At 39.7% G+C, this 21,469-nt stretch overlaps 1 protein-coding gene across 2 annotated transcripts in view; it reads left to right on the forward strand.

The window, feature by feature from the left end:
* ADGRA3 (adhesion G protein-coupled receptor A3) overlaps nt 1–21,469 on the forward strand; it is a 136,158-nt gene that overhangs the window by 97,714 nt on the left and 16,975 nt on the right. For both annotated transcript variants that reach the window (XM_047856507.1, XM_047856508.1), the window contains 3 exons: nt 2,087–2,290; nt 10,923–11,136; nt 11,348–11,556. In XM_047856507.1, coding sequence (XP_047712463.1) covers nt 2,087–2,290; nt 10,923–11,136; nt 11,348–11,556 — 627 coding nt within the window. The remainder of the gene's footprint in view (nt 1–2,086; nt 2,291–10,922; nt 11,137–11,347; nt 11,557–21,469) is intronic.

Below are 21,469 nucleotides of genomic sequence, written 5' to 3' on the forward strand. Positions count from 1 at the left end.
AAGGATATAATAAAGGTGCATAGTGCATTTGCCCTCCTTTTGTTTTATTTTATTTTATTTTATTTTATTTTATTTTATTTTATTTTATTTTATTTTATTTTATTTTATTTTATTTTATTTTATTTTATTTTTTAGTTTTACATTAATGCTTTTTACTTATTTTTGAGAGAGAGATACAGAGCACAAGTGGAGGAAGGGCAGAGAGAGAGAGGGAGACACAGAATTCGAAGCAGGCTCCAGGCTCTGAGCTGAGCTGTCAGCATAGAGCTGATGTGGGGCTTGAACTCATGAACCGTGAGATCATGACCTGAGCTGAAGCTGGACGCTCAACCACCTGAGCACCACCCCCAGGCGGCCTGTCCTCCATTTCAAAGGGTAGGAAAGGTTCCCGGAAATTGTGCATCTACTTATCAAATGATACAGCTTACAGGGCACCTCAAAAATGGCTGTTTTCTTCCTTTCAACTGAGGTTTCACATATTTGTCTTAATTATTTGTGTCTTTGGTCAATAAAAAAATGGAACATACTTTGTTAACAAACACAGTTGGGGGCACCTGGGTGGCTCAGTCGATTAAACATCCAACTTTTGATCTAAGCTCATGTCATGATGTCACGGTTTATGGGTTCAAGCCCCACGTTGGGCTCTACGCTGACATTGTGGAGCCTGCTTGGGATTCTGTGCCTCACTCTGCCCCTCCCCTGCTCTCTCTCTCTCAAAAATAAATAAGCTTAAAAAAATGCAATCGAATTTAGTAAGAGTTTTCACAATGTGACATCTGGGTTGCAAAAGCTAATGCAAAAATTTGTTAGTCTTGAATATTTGAGGGAGCACCGATTCTTTTCTTCTATACATATGGTGCTTGGCACATTCTACTTTGCCTTTTATATTTTTTAATTTGTATTTTATCTTCTTGATAGATTTTACACACCTTGCACATAAGTTTTACGCTTAAAAAAAATTGCAAAAGAGGACTTTGTCCATACATAGGACTTAAAATGGGACCTTGCCTTTTTTTTTTAAGTTTCTTTTTTTTTTTTTAAATTTTTTTTTTTTTAACGTTTATTTATTTTTGAGACAGAGAGAGACAGAGCATGAACAGGGGAGGGGTAGAGAGAGAGGGAGACACAGAATCTGAAGCAGGCTCCAGGCTCCGAGCTGTCAGCCCAGAGCCCGACGCAGGGCTCGAACTCACGGACCGTGAGATCATGACCTGAGCCAAAGTCAGACGCTTAACCGACCAAGCCACCCAGGCGCCCCTTAAGTTTCTTTTTAAGTAATCTCTGCACTCAATTTGGGGTTCAGACTCATGATCTCAACATCAATAGTCACATGCTCTACCGACAGAGACAGCCAGGTGCCTTAGAACAAGGCAGCTTTTGAAAGTGTATTTCCCAAACCCCAGTAAGTCTTGTGTTACTAAGCAAGTCCACTGATTTCTCTAGCTGATTTTTTTATAAGACACACTTTTCTTTAAAGTTTATTTATTTATTATTTTATTTTATTTTTTAAACATTTTTTTTAATGTTTATTTTTGAGAGAGACAGAGTGTGAACCGGGGCGGGACAGAGAGAGAGGGAGACACAGAATCTGAAGCAGGCTCCAGGCTCCGAGCTGTCAGCACAGAGCCTGACATGGGGCTCGAGCCCACAAATCGCAAGATCATGACCTGAGCTGAAGTCAGACACTTAACCAACTGAGCCACCCAGGTGTCCCTATTTTATTTATTATTTTAATTCTTTTCTTTAAAAGTTTATTTATTTTGAGACAGTGAGCACGAGCAGGGGAGGGGCAGAGAAAGAGGAAGAGAGAGAATCCCAAGCAGGCTTCCACACTGTCAGTGCAGAGCCCGATGTGGGGCTCCATCCCACGAAGCATGTTCCTCAGTTGGTATTTTTCTAGATTAGGATATCCTTTTGTTTCCAGCATCTTTTTTTATGTGCCAGTTACCTACACAGTGTCTTTGTTACGTAAGAACTTGAGCTTTTTGCCTCTAGCTTATGTACAGTGTTTTGTGTTTGAAGACTCTTTGAAAATGCTTTTCCCTCATGCTGTAAATCTTTCATAACTCCTCTTTGACTTTTGAAGTATTCACCCAATATTGCTCTGGAAGCTTATGTCATCAAGGCTGCTGGCTTCACTGGGATGACGTGTACCGTGTTCCAGAAGGTAGCAGCCTCTGACCGGACAGGCCTCTCTGAGTATGGGAGGCGGGATCCAGATGGAAACCTGGATAAGCAACTGAGCTTTAAGTGCAATGTGTCAAATACGTTTTCAAGTCTGGCCCTAAAGGTATGTTACATTCTATAAGCATTTAAGACTCTTTATTGTTAGGTTAGAATACTCAAAATGTTTGCTTTGAAGAATCACCTAATTAGAAGTTATTTTGGGGGTGGGGTAGGTATTGGTATTGTTTTTTGCTGTTGTTTTGAAAGAAACTCAGACCAGGAAGGGACATGGAATGCCTCTCATGGGCCTAGGCACTTTTGCCCTTTGGACCCCGTCTCCATACAAAAATATCAAAATTATATTTTATGACTGCACTGGTAAAAAGATGAATATATTAATACATATTAGGACATTTTCTTTGACCTGAAAGTTCATTTTTATGCTCCTGATTTTAAAGACATGAGAACATTTCGTAGACCTCCTGAAAGTATTGTGTGTCCTTGGCTCTGTGCCTCTTGGACCTAATGGAAAAGCCAGCCTTGAGATTGGGCATTTAATCAGGCAAGCTGTATATCAAGAGTTTTGGCAAAGAAGTGCAAACATGTGATCTGTCTTCAGAAAATGTGTGTTTTATTGCAGCAAGCAAAATGAAAAGCATTTTTATTGAGTTTTAAAATTTGGGGTTTAGATGTGTTTCATTAAGACTACATTGAAGCAAATAGTGGAGGTCCAAGTCTAACACCCTAATGAACCCACATTTTTTTCATTTAGCTTTGCATGGCCACGTGTAGCTGTGTTGTCTGTGGATTTTAATGACACAGGACTTTGTTTCTGGCTTGTCCCTGAATTATATCACAAACAATATTCCATTCACTTTAATGACTGCATAGTAATTGATCAAATAGGTGTTGGTGTCCTGGTACATTGTGGGCATTCAGTAAATATTTAATTAATGAATGAACGAATGAATGAATACGGGCACTCAGCAAATATTGAATGAATGAATGAATATGGGCACTCAGTAAATAATGAATGAATGAGTGAATACGGGCCCTCAGCAAATATTGAATGAATGAATGAATGAATGAATGAATGAATATGGGCGCTCAGTAAATATTGAATGAATGAATATGGGCACTCAGCAAATATTGAATGAATGAATGAATGAATATGGGCACTCAGTAAATAATGAATGAATGAATGAATATGGGCACTCAGCAAACATTGAATGAATGAATGAATGAATGAATGAATATGGGCACTCAGTAAATATTGAATGAAAGAAAGAAAAGAAGAGAAAACAAAGAAAAGAAGAAAAAAGAAAGAAAATTAATGTATTTTGTTACACCTTGCTATTGGTGACCTCCATAAGGAGAGCCAGCTTGCTGAATTTAGAAGCAGTGCAACTTCCCCCACTTCCCAGGACAATCTCAACCAGGCCAGAATGTCTAATGATAATATATTTACTTGATATAATATACTCAGAGGAAAATTGGCAAGATTTATTTGTTACTCTTGGTTCTGTGAGGGTACTCAATGCACCCAGCATTGCTTCTGCAGACCTGTTCCTTTCCTTGTTGTGTTTTTCATTGGTAAAACATACCACAGAAGGCAGAGAAACAGCATCGCACACACACCCGAGAGAGAAAGGCATGTGCCTTTGAGGAGCACTTAAAATTGATGAACCCTTCTATCTTAGATGATCAGAGCTGGTAGAAAGGGATTACAAATGATGAAACCCTACATTTCATCAATTTCACAAGCTACCCCTCTGGGTAAGGAGAGTTTCTACCTGCCAAAGTCGAAAGCTTTAAATGAACACACTCAGATTTGTCAATTTCATACTATTCTATCCTTTTAAGATCATCTGTGGCCAGAAACCAAGGACACATTGCACTATTATTCATACTTCTTTGGTGGACATGATTAAACCGAGTGAAAAGGGAGTCTCCCCTTCGTGACACAAAATTAGTTAAAAATTGTAATGTCAACAGAGCAAAATGCTTTAGACTTTAACAGGAAACTAACTTTACATTTGTAACTATACACTAGGGAGGTTTTTACTCTTTACGCATGTCTTTTTCTTTTTTTTTTTTTTAAGCCTTGCATATACGAACTAGATACCATGTATATACCTTTGAATGGGAGAGTATGCTACCATACAAAGTTAAACCTATAACAAGGAAGTTTTCCGTTAGCAATAGGAGCTTCTTGAATTGCTTTTTATGTATTTCTTTGATCGCTGTCCTTCTGTCTTTACTACCATCACAGCCTGGTTTGGACTTCTAGATTACCCAAACCGTTGTGGCTTCCTCTTTAGTCTTTGGGTCAACAGGCTCTTCCTTAAAAATCCATCCTCCTTATATAGATTGTCTCCCTAGGGCTGGCATTCAGCCAGCATGTAGCAATTCAACCATGACAGTAAAGTACTGAAATACTTTCCTACCCTCTACCAGAGAGCTGTCGTGCCAGTTCCCTGAGCGGCTCCTCAGCCCTGCTGGGCCTTCTGGGAACACCTCCTAGTCTGTCCACCCTTTAGTAACAAGTTCCAGGGCCGCAGAGCAGAGGGTCTCCAGGAGTCTTCCTGTTTGCAGAGGCTGTTCAAGTTGTCCGTGTCCGTGTCATTTCACGCGGTTAATGTTGTTACTAGCATTATCCCTGGATCTACCCAACATGGAAATTGACCTCGCGTATCCTCTGATAAATACTCTTCATGTCTCTCTGGAGGCTGGCTGCCAGGGAGCTTCATCCTCTGGCATTTATCTGCCCTCCTGCCCCATCTTTCTTCCTGCCTCCTTTCTTCTGTCCACTAACAACCAACCCCCCATGGTTCCTCTCCCAGCCTATTAGGCCAGTCTCATGCTAATTCTTTTGCTAGGATTCCTGGCTCCTCCCCTTCCCCTTCTCAGCAATTTGGTTGTGCATGCAGAAATATTGCCTTCAAGCGGGGCGCCTGGGTGGCGCAGTCGGTTAAGCGTCCGACTTCAGCCAGGTCACGATCTCGTGGTCCGTGAGTTCGAGGCCCTGGGGCTGGCGTCGGGCTCTGGGCTGATGGCTCGGAGCCTGGAGCCTGTTTCCGATTCTGTGTCTCCCTCTCTCTCTGCCCCTCCCCCGTTCATGCTCTGTCTCTTTCTGTCCCAAAAATAAATAAAAAACGTTGAAAAAAAATATTTAAAAAAAAAAAAGAAATATTGCCTTCAAGAAATCTTCCCTAATACCGTCCTGTCTGTCCTCTCCCACCCTTATCTCCTTTATTTCTCCTCCCTACTTTGTCGCACTCTGTGCATCTCTTTGTCATTGCATGTTACACACAGGGGCCAAATGGTTTTCTCACCTCCTACACGGGAGGCTGAAGCTTGCTTGAGGGCAGAGTGCTTGAGTCACCAGTGAGCACCAATGCGGGCCGGCCAGGTGGAGACTGAATTAGCTGTCCTTGGACTCTTACAGCACCACATCTGTTCTTTTTTCTTAACCAAATGCTTCCTTCTCCTGTCGGTGCCATAACAGATTATATTAGCTCACCCAACAGTATCTGTTTTTCGATAATCTGCTAAGAGCTTTTAGAAATTGCTGGCGTTTTGAATTCAGTTGTAATGTAGTCTGGAAGAATTGGTTCTTTAAACTTTGCTTGATTAGAATTTAGAAATCAGTTTTTCTTGCACATCCCATATTTCCCTCGTCCGAGACCCCAACTGAAGTTCTCTAACTTTCCACACCAGTGGTGTATGTCTTCGGGCCCCCTGCCCTCCTTTCTGCCCCCTTTCCCACCCCACCCTCTTTCCCACTTCTGCCTGGTGAAAGCCTTGCTACTCTGTTTCTAAGACTCCATGCAAATTGTATCTTCCTTCTCTTCCTGAGAATTCATCACCGCCTGTTTGTTCCATAGTGCTTCGTCTGTTCTCCAGAATAATTCAAAGCTGATACTATGGTGAGTTGAGTTAGACTGAGAAGCCATGGGATATGGTGACAAAGAATTTGGTCTCTGCAGCCAGACATTGTCTTTCTGCTCCCTAACTTAAGAGCTGTGCAAACTTGAGCAAGCACCTTCACCTCTCTGAATGTCAGTTCCTCATTTGTTACATAGGCGTCAGGAAACAGTAGCTAAGTCAAAGGATTACTTGGAGGATTAAGGAGGCAAATATGTAGACATTTATAGTAGTGTCCAGCACAGAATAAGCCCTTAATAAATGTTAGTTCTCATTATTGTTTTATTGTTGTTATCTCTCCCCTGTTCGATTATCAATATTTGAGTTAGTGTCCGTGGCTTATTCATTGTTTATCTGCAGATCCTGCACAGTGCCCAATACAGAGTAACAAAATATCCAATAAATACTGTTGAATAAAATTTAACAGCCAAAGCTTAATTAGCAAGGAAAGTCAGTTAATAAAAACTTCATTCTGAAGTCAAACGTAATTCCTGTTAATCTTTAGCAGTGAGATAATCAAAAAGTGGTATGCAGTTAATAACTATTCACAAAAAAATTGGAGTGTATCATATCTATCTTTAAAATCAAGGGAGTAGATAGTTAAGACAGTATGAATCAATTAGTATTTTCTTGTTTGAAGGCAGGTGGTGCCTCTCTGACTTATTCAGATTTGTGTTAGAATTCCGCAGAATTGAACAAAGTTAGGATTTCAGAAAATTTTAACTTGCTAATTACACAGTGGCAGACGTTCAGGTTGTTTCATAAGGAAAGATGTTAAGATCCAATGGAAGTATTGGAGTTGACATCCTTTATGATACTTAACGTAGTTGACATCCTTTATGTACTTAACGTTCTTCTTGACTTAATATCTTGTAAATGGGGAAATATACATGAATTTTGCCAATACAATAGTAAGAGCTCTGTGATAACATTAATTTTATGTGTGTTCATATTTGGTCGATTTTTAGTATTGAAATTAATGCTAAAAGTGAATTGTAGAAGTCAAAATATGATGAGGTTCTAGATTATTGCTGGGAAGTCAGTTACTTGAAGACATTTTCTGTTTCCCCAGACTCCAGATAACCATTCGCCACACTGCGGTAGTAAGAGTAATAAAAATACCACCCACAGTGATGTGGCCTCTTATGCTTGTCATGGTCATGATCCCATGCGGTCCTTACAACCGTTTGTTAGAAAGATCATTAGCTGCCTGTGACAGATGAGACCCAGAGAGTATAAACAAAATTGTGCAGTGTTAAGTGGCCACTAAGTGGTGAGGCTGGGACCCGTATCCTGGTTTCTTATTTCAGATCCTATGTTCTTTTCCCCAGGGTTGGCATATGATCCGCAGTAATAAAAATTAGACGCCAACAACATATACGGTATTTCCCAAAGGGTTTTAAGAGAGGTTTTTTTAATTTATTAGCTCTAATTGCCCATGTGTATGTCTTTCTATTGCTGCATTCCATACATTTAAAAATGAACAGAGGGTTAAATGGAATGACAGCGGCAAAAGGTAAAAATCATGGTAAATGTAACAAATGAGTGTTTCTCAGTGATTGTTTTCATTAGATTTACAGCTTTGCCATAATAAGTGATCACTTCTTTTAAGGAAATTAAATATACAAATATTATATTCTTCCTATAAAAATCCAGACATTCTGATACAGCCTTTCGGGCACCCCTAACCGTCCCCTCTCCATCCCAGGTCACCTGTAATAATATTTAACAATATTCCTTATTGGACTTTAAAGGATATTTCAGAAGCTACGGTATATACAGCCTTGAATATGTAGCTTTCATCTGTCAACGATCTGTTCTTACTCCTCTGAGTTTTTATTATTTGTTGTTGTTTGGATGGTTTTGCAAGTTTAAACTTGGATAGAAAACATTTTCTCACTGCTAGAAATTATAGATGTCATTTCCTTTTTTTCAGCTCTTTCAGAAAATGTCAGTATGTCTTCTTTTTAAAATTAATTTGATATACCATAAGTAATGCTTACCCAGAGACCTGTGCTTTTTGAGTCATTTTGTGTTCACAACAAACCTATATTATTGAATTTTATAGTTCTCAAGTTTTAATAAATGTCCAGTATGTAACGCTTTATCAGGAATTTGACCTTTTAACTAATCGATCTGTTGATGTATTTCCCTTTTTTCTGCACACCTATTTAAGATAAAGTTACATACATAGTAGAAATTTACTAGATTAGCGAGTGAATTTATAAGAAACTTTGTTTCTCTATCAGGTTATATTTTTAAGTGAGAACAGTAGAAACCTTTTTGTGTATTTTTCTTAGGCAAAATATTTCTTTTTTTTTTAATGTTTGTTTATTTTTGAGAGAGAGAAAGAGGACAGAGCATGAGCAGGGGAGGAACAGAGAGAGGGAGACACAGAATCTGAAACAGACTCCAGGCTGTCAGCACAGAGCCCGACGTGGGGCCTGAACTCATGAACTGTGAGATCATGACCTGAGCCTAAGTCGGCTGCTTAACCGACTGTGCCACCCGGGTGCCCCTCTTAGGGTATTTCTACCAAATACCTTCTTGGCATCTTCCATTCAAAAGAAATATTCAAACTTCCAGTATTCAAACTTTTCAGAATACTTTATTCAGCAGACATTTGTGTGTGTCCAGTGTGCTCCAAGATTGTTCTAAGCACAGCAGTTAAAAACTAATTTTAATCACTTGCTTATTTAAATAGATCCTTTTTTAAAAATACAATCATGCCACGCAGACTTTCGTTAGTTTTACAAACGATGGGTTACTTTTACCAATACAAGTGCCAGGAACTATTATTAGTGTAGAGGGTCCAGAAACATAAGGGAGATTATCTGTACTCAAAAATCCTGCTACTCTCGTTAAAGGGGCAGACAGTGAGTTACACTGTGAAAAGTGCACATATTAGCAATGAGATGTGTGTGCAGAATCCCTCCTGAGGCCACAAGAGGGAGCAGCTAACTGGAAAAGCAGTGTGATAGGGAGTCCTGTAATTAATCATCCAAAAAAGCCCCGTTTTAAGGATGTCTTTCTCCTGGCTGTCAACCGCTCTTAACCTTGACCCATCTTTGATCTTGCTAGAAATCAGATTTGCCCAGTTCAAGAGCTGGCCAGACAAAAAATGGTAGAGCATTTCAGCAAGGGGTCCAGGCACATACAGCACACACAGTGGCGTGAAACACATATGAAATCTTGAAGATCAAAAAATTCAAGGTGGAGATATAGGGGATTTTAGAAGATGAATTTGAGATGTAGATTTTAGCCAAATTATATGATGTACTTACAATTGGGGGCAGTGTTCCCTAAACGTTGGAGAGCCAAGGTGTTCTTTAAAATAACAAGGTCAGGGGCGCCTGGGTGGCGCAGTCGGTTAAGCGTCCGACTTCAGCCAGGTCACGATCTCGCCGTCCGTGAGTTCGAGCCCCGCGTCGGGCTCTGGGCTGATGGCTCAGAGCCTGGAGCCTGTTTCCGATTCTGTGTCTCCCTCTCTCTCTGCCCCTCCCCCGTTCATGCTCTGTCTCTCTCTGTCCCAAAAATAAATAAAAAAAGTTGAAAAAAAATTTTTTTAAAAAAATAAAATAACAAGGTCAGATGTATATATATTTTTTAATTTTTAATGTTTTTTTATTTTTGAGAGAGAGAGTGTGAGCGGGGGAGAGACAGAGAGAGAGGGCTTGAACTCGTGAACCATGAGATCATGACCCGAGCCGAGGCCAACATGTAACCAACTGAGCCACCCAGGCTCCCCTGAGATGTATTTCTTTTTCTTTTTTTTTTTTTTAATTTTTTTTAATGTTTATTTATTATTTTTGAGACAGAGAGAGACAGAGCATGAACGGGGGAGGGTCAGAGAGAGGGAGACACAGAGTCTGAAACAGGCTCCAGGCTCTGAGCTGTCAGCACAGAGCCCAACACGGGGCTCGAACTCACGGACCGCGAGATCATGACCTGAGCCGAAGTCGGCCGCTTAACCGACTGAGCCACCCAGGCGCCCCCTGAGATGTATTTCTTAAGAGGAAATTCTGTTGATAGTGTGGACATTGGATTGGAGAGAGATTGATGCCAAGAGAAAAACTTTGTGATAAATTCTTAAAATAGGGATTTTTTTCAGATGGTTAATTATTTGTCTGCCTGGCATATGAATTTATTTTTTATTGAATGCCGAGTAATTTATAATTTAAAAATCCTATAAAACACTCCACAATCAGACAGCATTACTAGCTCTTCTATTTGTTACTGTGTTTTTTCCAACAGGATGTGTTTCTTAGTCTCAGGGATACTTCTGCTAAAATGAGAGTTTGTTTGAATCTATTTCTATTAAGTCTGTAGAATTTCTTTTTTTGTTGTTGTTTGACAGTTCGAATCCGTCATAAATCACCTTTAGAGCTCCGTAAGTCCAAATTAATTAAACTCAGATTTGTGATATGCTGCATTGGTGCTTATTTCTGTAATTGATCATTATAAAATTGATGCAAAGAGTGATCACTGAGATCTCTGATCGGTTTGATGCATCGACTTCAGCAGTATGTGTTACCATGGGAAAATTCACTTTGTAGTTGGAAATAATTCCTTATTTACTACTTCAACTCTTTGAACTATAGTTCCCATTTCTCTTTCTTCTATGCTTCTTTTCCTCTGTGCTTTTGTGTGGTGTTCAGATACTTCACTTAACCAATAAGTTGTTTTAACTATTAAATTTCATATGTATACATTTTAAGAAACGGTTCGTATACAAATAGGAAACATTTGTAGCTGTCTAAAATATTCTTCCTGGTTTCTGCGTGCTAATGTGGCAACCTTTCTTTGCTTTTGTTTTTGTGTGTATTCAGAATACTATCGTGGAAGCTTCCATTCAGCTTCCTCCTTCCCTTTTCTCACCAAAGCAAAAAAGGGAGGTCAGACCAACTGATGACTCTCTCTACAAGCTTCAACTCCTCGCGTTCCGCAACGGAAAGCTTTTCCCAGCCACTGGGAATTCAACAAATTTGGCTGATGATGGAAAACGGCGTACGGTGGTTACCCCAGTGATCCTCACCAAAATAGGTTTGTTACGTAGGCATATGTTACCCTGGAGTTGCTGGACAATGTGACTTTAATGATATACTGTACCTAAAAGTGCTTAATTCTGTTCCTTCTCATTTTAATGAGTCACTAGTGAAAAAAGACACTGCAGAGTACCCATTAGAGTGTAAGTTGACATTTTATTGTTTATGAAGTTTGTTTCAGAAATATTGTTATTTCCCGTTTCCTCCAGATGGTGTGAATGTAGATACCCACCACATCCCTGTTAATGTGACACTGCGTCGAATCGCGCACGGAGCAGATGCTGTGGCCGCCCAGTGGGATTTCGATTTGCTGAATGGACAAGGAGGCTGGAAGTCAGATGGGTGCTATATACTCTACTCGGATGAAAATATCACCACCATGCAGTGCAACTCCCTTAGTAACTATGCAGTTTTAATGGTACGGCAGTTGTTAACTTTATGCACATAAACACTAAATTTCTTCATTTTTTTCCCTATGCGTAGTTAAATGAAGATTTTTTAAGAAGAACTTTTAACATAAATTGTTACCTATAGTTAAGGGGTGATACTTGGTGTAATTCTGAGTTTAAAGGGAAATTAAGTTACTACGAAATGCAGTGTGTGGGATTGAATTTGGTTACAGGGATTTTCAGTAAACTTTATAAGTGAGACAGTTCAACTAAACTTTGACCTCCTGAAAATTTGGAGACATTTGGGTCTATATAGTCTAACTCTTCACCAGGAAAGAGTGACTCATTTGCCCAGAGATACACAGTGGATAGTGAGGGATTTTCCTTTTTTGCCATCTCACACCTTCTTCCACTATACATCATAATTTTTAGACTCTTCAATTTAGAGTAACAGTGGCAGTTTCTGTTCAGTTACTGTAACTGACGGTATTGACACAGTTAAGGCCTTTTCACTTTTAATGCTAATCAAGCTGCTGTTGTTTTCTGTTACTTACCACTGTTCCTACCTGTCAGTCTTTGGTAGCCAGTTTCTTTAGTCTCAGAGAAACTAGAATGTATGGATGTATATCAATGTGTATATGAATGTGTAGGAACAGGTCTTATTATTAGTGACTTACCTAAGTGAGTCGGATTCCTGAGCTGATAATTATGAAATTAGCCATGCTATTTATATTTTTTATATTACAGTATATAAATGGAGGAGTACACATGGATTTGGAGAACAGTAGAAGGAATTGCTTACGAATCTGAAAGGCATTTCCAGGAAGTCATACAGGACCAGCCTGGGAGTGAGGAAGCTTATGTTTATGTTCCTGCCCCCAGCTCTGAATCTGTTATCTAGACCATATTTTATCAAAGCTGAGTGATCTCGAAACATGATATATCTTAAAAAAAAATTTTTTTTTAATGTTTATTTATTTTTGAGACAGAGACAAAGCACGAGCAGGGGAGGGCAGAGAGAGAGAGGGAGACACAGAATCTGAAACAGGCTCCAGGCTCTGAGCTGTCAGCACAGAGCCCGACACGGGGCTTGAACTCATGAGCCGTGAGACCATGACCTGAGCTGAAGTCGGATGCTTAACCGACTGAGCCACCCAGGCACACCGAAACATGATATATCTTAATTTTTGTAAATTCTTCTTTTCTTAACAAATGTGCATTTACCACTAGAAGTGATCTTGAAGCAAGCTTGAAGTAGGATAAATTTTCCTGAACTCCTTTTTTGTTTTTTTCTTTGTACCTCTGCTAAGCATATACTTACCCAGCAGCTGGTCAGACACATAGAGGAGTGACTATATTGTTCAGCAGGGCGTCAAGATGGTCTTTCAGTGACCTCCATTAACATGTGGGTTATTTAGCTTGGCTGACGGTGGATAGAGTCTACACTAGTCAGACTCAGCCATATTTGTTTAAGTCATTGATCCTTTTCTTGTGCATGGTTCTTGTTGATAAGTTTAGGCTTCTGACAAATAGAAGATGTTTGATGTCTGTAAGTCTGGTGTCTGTAAGTTCACATTTTATTATTTTGTAGTAACCTTTCACATTAAAGCATGAAGCATTAATTAACGTATGAAGCATTTTCTTTCACTTTGAAAGTGTTGTCATTCAGGTTTTGATTATAAAATAACATGAAACTAGAAAGTACTGGAGGAAAAATACTAGAGATACAGCATTGTCTGAACTTTATATAATAATCAGAAAAAGTTGGGTAAAATAAATGAAACAAAACACACAAAAGGCATTTTATAAGCTTCACTGTTAATGACATGATACTGCACGTGTGAAACTTTTACTTAATACTAGTTTAAAGCATCTATTTTTAACTTCCTTAGTTGTTCTTCTAAACTATTTAAATTGGTATAATCCTTTTCTAGAAAGAATAAGCTATTTTATCTTTCATGCTTTTCATCTTTTAAAAAATGTAATACACAGTTCTTATTTAAAGCTAAAATACAGTATTGAGATATTTTTGTATTTTCACAGAATATCCCTTTCTTTTGCTTTTTAAAAATATAACTGTGCCATCTAGAGGCTGCAAAGTGAAATGTATCTGAAATTATTGACAAAATTATAATAAAGTTAGTATATGGGATTTTTAGAGTTGCTAATTAAACATAAAGGCAGAGCTAATTAAATTATACCTATTCTTAAGTAAATATATGTCTAAGATAAAAGTGGCGTCTCCAGAATAATGGAAGGCAACATCTTTTTTCCTTACCTGACACTATTTTGAATAATAGATAAAAATCCTATTTTTCTTGAAAACTGTCTTAAAATACATGGCTTTATATAGAAAATCTGAATTCCTAATTCGGCATTAAAAATCTTTTTCCTGATCTGGTTTTAAATAATTTTGTATTTAAAAAAAATGAGACAGAAAGAATATATTGGTTTGCAAATCTGGAATAGATACCGTAGTTTGATTTAGTAGATGTCCTGTGGTAACCAGTCGTGTCTATCCTCAGTCTTGATGGGAGAGAAAAAACTTACATAGAAATTGGGTTTGTTGGAATTATATGATCTGAAAAATAGGAATTGAGGCAGGAAGATTCCTAGAAGTTGGGGTGAGTAGGAGACAAAAAAACCTGAATAGCCAGGAGGTGATGAGTAGGGTCAGACAATTTACATAGCACTTAATACTTTAGTCGGTGATAGGCACAAAGATGTGTAATAACCTCAGTGCCTTGACTCCTTTTTGTTACCGTATTCACACAGAAATACACGAAACTAAAGAGTACTCATTTGTTTTTACGTCTTTCTAGTGCAGGTTTGAATCTTTGTTTGTATAAAACTTGCTGAATGAAAGCAAACTACAGCTTTGTCTACTCTATAACTGAACGTGAATGTTGGCACCGTTGGGTTTTTTTTCTTTATAATTCTTAAATAGGTTCTACATTCACACAGATCAAATGTTTTGATTATTTCTGCACATTAACGTAGAGTGAAAACTTGACCTCCACCCCTCTCCCCCATCACAGTCATTCTGCACAAAGTAGGTAACCTGTCACTAATAAAAGTTTCTTTCCTATTGTTGAAGAGATGTTCATGTATGTTGAAACAAAATGAATAGGTAGTCCTTTTTTCTTCCATTTTTACATGAAGGCTGCATGCTGCAGATGTTGTTTCAGGCCATGCTTTTTTTCTGTGTATCTAATGATGATGATGATGATGATGATGATGATGATGATGATGATGATGATGTCGTCGTCCATGGAACAATTCATCTGATAATAAAGATATCTTTATGATGATACTTTAGGATGGTAAGGTTCTGGTGGCTAATTTTCATTAAGTGCTCATGTATTGGGCATTCTTCTGAAGTCTTTACATGCATCAATTTATTTGGTCATCAGAGCTACCTCACAAGGTCTAATACTATTATCATTACCCCCAGTTGACAGATGGAGAACCTGAGGCATAGCGAGGTTAAGCACCGCCCAACTTGATAAAGTTAGTGTCGCAATTGAGGTTTGAATTCAGAGTCCAGAAATCTGTGTTCTTAATCACTCTACTAAATCTCCTTTCAGAAATCTTTCTATATCTTCCTCATTCTTTTTTACTGTTGAATATTATTTATGCCCCTACCATGATTTATTTAGGTATTCCTCTCTTTTGTTTCTTTCTAGTAATTGCCGTGCACGATATTATTTTGCACATTTAATAGAAAGTCTGCAGGATAAATTTTCTAAAGTGGGATTGGTAATCAAAGGGGACCAGTTGTGTTCCGTGGAGGTATTGGGCGGAGTGCACAGATAGACCTGAAGTGTCTGGCTTAATGACATTTTTATGTGAATATGCACATTTGGCTACCATCGAGATCAAGATTTTTGCTCGAGCACTTGTTAGCTCTTCTATGCTTCTTTTTAGTTAATCCCACCATCATCTCAAGAGATATCCCCCCACCCCCTTATGTCTATCACCATAGATCAGTTTTGCCTGCTTTTCAGCTTCATAAAATGGGAGTTTTACAGCACGTACTCATTTATATCTGATGCCTTTCCCATCATTACATCTATGAAATGCATCTCTGTTTTTACATAGGGCAGCAGCGTATTCTTTTTCATGCTACATAGTTCTTTGGAGGAAAATACCAAAACTTGGATGTTCTACTCTTTATGGGCATTTGAGCTGTTGCTAGGTTCGGGCAATCAAAGCAAGCTGCTACGAGTATTCACATACTTGGTTTTTGGCAGACAGAGGCACTCAGGAGTGGGATTACTGGATTGTATGTACCCGTATATTTAGCTTTGGTAGCTAATGCCATACAGTTGACCAGAGTGGTTATTTTGGTTTATAGTCTCACCAGTAATGAGAGTTTTCGTTGCTCCACATCCTTGCCAGTGGTTGCTAGTGTTAAGTCTTTAATTTTAGCCTTTGGTGGGGGTATTATGATATATCGTTGTGGTTTTAATTTGTCGTTCTCTGTTGACTAGTGATGCTGAGCACCTCTCCATTTTCTTGTTGTGAGTTTGGGTATCCCCTTATTGTGAAGTTCTTGCTCAAATCTTGCCTCTTTGTTTTCATTATCTTTGGTTTTTATTTTTCTCATTCAGTTTTATTGAGATATAATTGGCATGCAACACTGTGTAAGGTGTACAGCATGACTAGACTTCCATATATTATGAAATGATCACCACAGTAAGCTTAATGAGCATCTGTTATCTCATATAGATACTAAAAAAAGAAAGAAAGGAAAGTTTGAAGCTCTACTCTCTCAGCAGCTTTCAAATATACTGTTCAGTAGTGTTATCTTATAACTGGACGTTTGTACCTTTTAACCATCTTCAGCTGTCCTCCCTCCTTCCATGCTCTGCCTCCAGTAACCACAAAAATGATCTCTCTCTGTGAGGTTGGTTGGTTTGTATTTTGTTCATTTATATTGCTTTGTTTGTTTTTAAGATTCTACATATAAATCTTGCCTATTTTTAGTTTGGTATCTGTTTTTTTCTTATGATTTATAGGAATTGCTGATATGAATTGTGAATAGGAGCTCTTTGTTGGATTTATGTGTTTAAAATGTCTTCTCCCAGGGGCTCCTGGGTGGCTCAGTCGGTTGAGCGTCCAGCTCTTCATTTCGGCTCAGGTCATGACCTCATGGTTTGTGATATCGACCCCCGTGTCAGGCTCTGCGCTGTCAGCACAGAGCCTGCTTGGGATTCTCTCTCTCTCCCTCTCTTTCTGCTCCCCCCCTCCTTGTGCATGGGCTCTTTCTCTCAAAATAAATAAATACAATTAAAAAAAAAAAGTATTTTCTCCCAGGGCATGCATGCCTTAATGAGTTTGGGCTGTTGTAACAGAGTACTGTTTATATAAACAACAGATTTCTCACAGTTCTGGAGGCGACAAGGCCAAGATCAAGGTGCAAGCAGATTCAGTGTTTGGTGAGGGCCTGCTTGTTGGTTCATAGGTGGTGTCTCACATGGTGGAAAGGGCAAGGAAGCTGTCTGTGGTCTCTTTTATAAAGGTGCTAATCTCAGTCATGAGACCACGATCCTGTCCTAATCAACTTCCAAAGACCCCTCCTCCTAATACCATCAAATTGGGAATTAGGATTTCAACATATAGATTTGGGAGGGGTGCAAGCATTCAGTCTTTAAAAGCGACTTTTTCCTTTTTCTTTTAATGTTGTCTTTTTATGTACAGAGTTTCTTAATTTTTCTAAAGTTTTGCTTTTTATAGTTAGTGCTTTTTATTTCCTCTTTTAAAAAACTCTTCCTATCTCAAGATTATGAAGATACTCTTTGTTTTCTTTAAGAAGCTTTAATGTTTTTTATCTTTTACATATAGGTCCATGATTTCGACTGGAATTGACCTTTGTATATGGTGTGAGGTAGGGGGAGCAAAATCGTAACATTCCTTTTTGTTCCGTAGGGGGAAAATTAAAAGCAGCATAGAAGTCATATCCTTTATTAATTTTTCATTTTTTATTTTAGAGCTGCTTTTAAATTTTATTTTTGGTGAGCTTTTTAATACTTCTTTGTAGTCTGACAAACAGGATACCCTGTGGTATTTTCTTTGAACTTGATTCCATTGTTCAGATCATGGTGAGTTTACATAATTACAGATTGATAGTTAATCTTATACTTTTTTATTTTTTATATGAGGGAGACAGGGAGAACACAAGTTGGGGAGGGGCAGACAGGGAGAGAGAATTCCAAGCAGGCTCCACCCTGCCAGCGCAGAGCCTGATGTGGGGCTGGAACTCACAAAAAGATCATGACTTGAGCCAAAACCAAGAGTCAGATGCTTAATTGTCTGAGCCACCCAGGTGCCCCTATAATTACTCATATTATTAATATAATGACAATGGATTATTTAAAACTGCCACTAATTTTATATTTAGTAAGTCTTGGGCTAGAAGTAACATGCAAATGTATGAATCTATTTTTATCAAGTTAACAAAGATTTTCAAAAACTCTTCTTCTTCCCTTTATTTGGGTCCTTAATCATCATCTTTGGGGTTTTTTTGTTGTTTTTTTTTTGTTTTGTTTTTTTGGAACACCTTCAGGTGTTTGGATACCTTCTGCCTGCTCTGGCAAAGTTAGCTTCTATGAAAAACTATACTTTTCACTTCCTTTCTCCATTATTTTCTTAAAATTTGTACCGTAAAGAGTGAACAGTATCACTCTGATGGTCTGTTATGTACACTTGCAAATGTTGAGTTTTTCTCTCCTCACAGGTACCTCCTGGTGCTCATATTTGGGCGGTGTATTAGTGATCTTTGTGCTATTGTATCACAAAGCTTATGTATATAACTGAAAATAATTTTAATTCAGATTTGTATTTTGTTGCTTTAGATATTTAACTTCTATACTATCCTAATCTCCTCAGTTGTCTCAGTAGTCTTATATTCTTGTATTTTAATTCCATCAAGATAGGAGGATTTCTTACCTTATTTTGTTTCCTTTATACCTGACATCTGTAAATCATGGTGGCCCAGAGCAGTCAGCTGCTTTTTTTAAATGGTTATATACTAAGTGGTTCATAAGTACCTGCAGAATAGCCTCAATTTCTCCCTTGGCCCTCAAAGCCTAAAGTTAACTGTTTACTGCCTGGCACTTTACCCCTTTCCTTGATCAGTGTCTCAGCAGGAGTTCTTTTCCATTTGGGCAGGTCAGTTCATTGTGACCATCAAAAATGCCCCAGTAGGGCACCTCTGGGTATTCAGTCGGTTAAGTTGTAAGATCAGATCTCAATCTCACAGTTTGTGAGTTTGAGCCCTGTGTCGGGCTCGGTGCTGATGTGCGGAGCCTGCTTGGGATTCTCTTTTTCCCTTTCTTTCTGGTCACACCCCCAACTCCGGCTCTCTGTCTCTCAAGATGTGTAAATATGCCCCAATAGAAACAGTGCCCTGTGAAACCAGTGACAGTAGCACCTGTGCCTTTCTCTAGCTATAACTTGGAATTAGAAGAGTCTTTGCCCTTTATTTCAGCCTCTAGTTTCATTCATCTACTGTGTTTTATTTACTTGGCTTTTGAAAATACTAATTGCTTTTATTTTTTAAATTTTATTTAAAATATTGTTTGTTTATTTGAGGAGAGAGAGGGGGAGGGGCAGAGAGAGAGACTCCCAACCAGGCTCTATGCTGTCAGCACAGAGCCCGACGCAGGGCTTGATTTCACAAACCGTGAGATTGTGACCTGAGCCAAAATCAAGAGTCAGACGCTTAACCGAGCAAGCCACCCAGGCTCCGCGGTGCTGGCTTTTAAATGTAATTACTTTACACGGTATATTTTGAGAACTGAATTGGAAGTTTGAAGTTTCATTAGCTATTTTTAAAAAAAGAAATTTTTTTTAATGTTTTTATTTATTTTTGAGACAGAGAGAGACAGAGCATGAGCAGGGGAGGGGCAGAGAGAGAGGGAGACACAGAATCTGAAGCAGGCTCCAGGCTCCGAGCTGTCAGCACAGAGCCTGACGCGGGGCTCGAACTCATGGACTGTGAGATCATGACCTGAGCTGAAGTTGGACGCCCAACCGACTGAGCCACCCAGGCTCCCCAAAGTTTCATTAGCTATTATGCAGCCACCTGTGTTGTTACTCTCAACAAGGCCCATGGATGGCACGTTTGCGTGCCCCCCACCGGCTCCTACCCAGACCTTGCCAGGTGATTGGTGGTGTCTTCACTGTATAGTGGGGTAACTCTTCCGGAATCACGTAGCCAGCACATAAGTGGGGACGTGTTACTGAACGTTTCCTAGAGGAACGTACAATGAGTGGTGCACGGAAGGAGTCTGAAGACCAAACCCTGGCTACTGAAAGCTTATCTTCAGTTATTCATCGTGCCCTGGAATAGTTGTTTCCTGTAGAAATGAAGAAGAAACGTGTGTGCTTTTACTAGCATCTAACTGGCTCTTGTTGCCCCAGTGTGTTTTTGAGTTTTCCCATTGATATTCTGGACTTGTGGCAAAATGTGAACACACTGAGGCCCTGTGCTCTTGACTAATCTCGTGGGCATCTCACAAGGGCTGGTTGCTCAGACTTTGTGGCCATAGGACTTTTCTCTTGTATTTTCTCTTTTTGGTACTTAGTTTACAGCCTGTCAGCTCTCGAGGGCTGGGACTGTGTTCCGCGGTTCGCTGAATACCCGGGGTTTGGCACAGCTCCTGGCCGTGGCGGGTACCCAATTAACGTTTGTCAAATAAATAGATGAATTGCAGGTTTGAGACTCATCACAGCGTAGTGGAACACTCAGACTGGAATTCAATTTCCCTTGTTGCATCTCCAGTTTCCTATTAACCGTGATTTTTGTCAGGCTCCGTGAGCCTCTGTTCATCATTTGTTACGGTGAGGGGCTTGTTAAGGTGTTCTGAGATCTTTTTAGATCCATAATTGTATTGTGTCGGCTTCCCATTCTTCTGTGGGAAAATTTGCCCCCTTTTCCATCTAGCTTTTCTGGATGTGTCCGGCACCTTCGGATTAAAGATGTGTTTCCTGTGAACTACTTCCTGCATCCAGCTGTCATTTTGTAGCCTCCAGAGTCTGTCTAGAAGGATCACGTGGTGACGGGATCTGGCGACTCTACAGCTTGGGCTTCTACAACCCTTATTGTCTGGCATGGTGGCTGTGGCCGGCGCGGAAGCCGCGTTCCCAGCCTGTTTTGGTCCCTGACGAGGAAGAAGCCTTATGTGTCTACTGTTTGCATTGTAGTGGGGGCACTGTCTGCATCGTGTTGGAGAACACAGACTTGGCAACCACGTTCTCTTGGACCTAATCCGCACGGAACTTAACCTCTCTGCTCCTCAGTTGTTCAAACTATAAAATGGGGCCCGTGATTTGTGTACCTCATAGACTTAACTTGGTGTGGAGTGCTGGCCTAGTGCCTGGATTATCATAAAAGCCTAATGAGTGATTTGCTGTTATTTTACGGTATTGATTTTTGAGCGCTTCGCTCCCAAAACCGTGTTGCCTTCACCGTCCTCAGACGTTGTTGTGATCTGATCGTGCATCCCTCTCCCCTGTGACTTGCATTTCTTCACGGGCAGGACCCATGTCTGACCCCTGTGTCCCCAGCGCCTTACACGGGGTTTAGTCCACTTGTGTTTGCTGGCCTTGGAGCTAAGCTTGCCTGCACATGGTTGGGAACGTCTGTCTGGGCTTGGCTGTCTCGGAGGTGCTGCTGGGCTGTGCCTTATCACAGGGCTGCTGCTGTCTGTCACCCTTGTAGCAAAGTCAGTATGCAGATTTGCAAAGCCGACGTAGAACAAGGTACGTGTGTGCGTGTATGTATGTATGCATGTGTGTGTATACACATACACACATACACGAACACACACAGCCTAAGTACACACACCGTAGTAGTTTACATGGTGGGAGTCAGAAAGGCAGAGTAAGGTGTGAGGAGAACAGCATGAAACATTGGTCCTCGAATAAGATGAAGAC

The sequence above is a fragment of the Prionailurus viverrinus genome, chromosome B1 (genome assembly GCF_022837055.1).
Source record: "Prionailurus viverrinus isolate Anna chromosome B1, UM_Priviv_1.0, whole genome shotgun sequence".
NCBI lineage: Eukaryota > Metazoa > Chordata > Mammalia > Carnivora > Felidae > Prionailurus > Prionailurus viverrinus.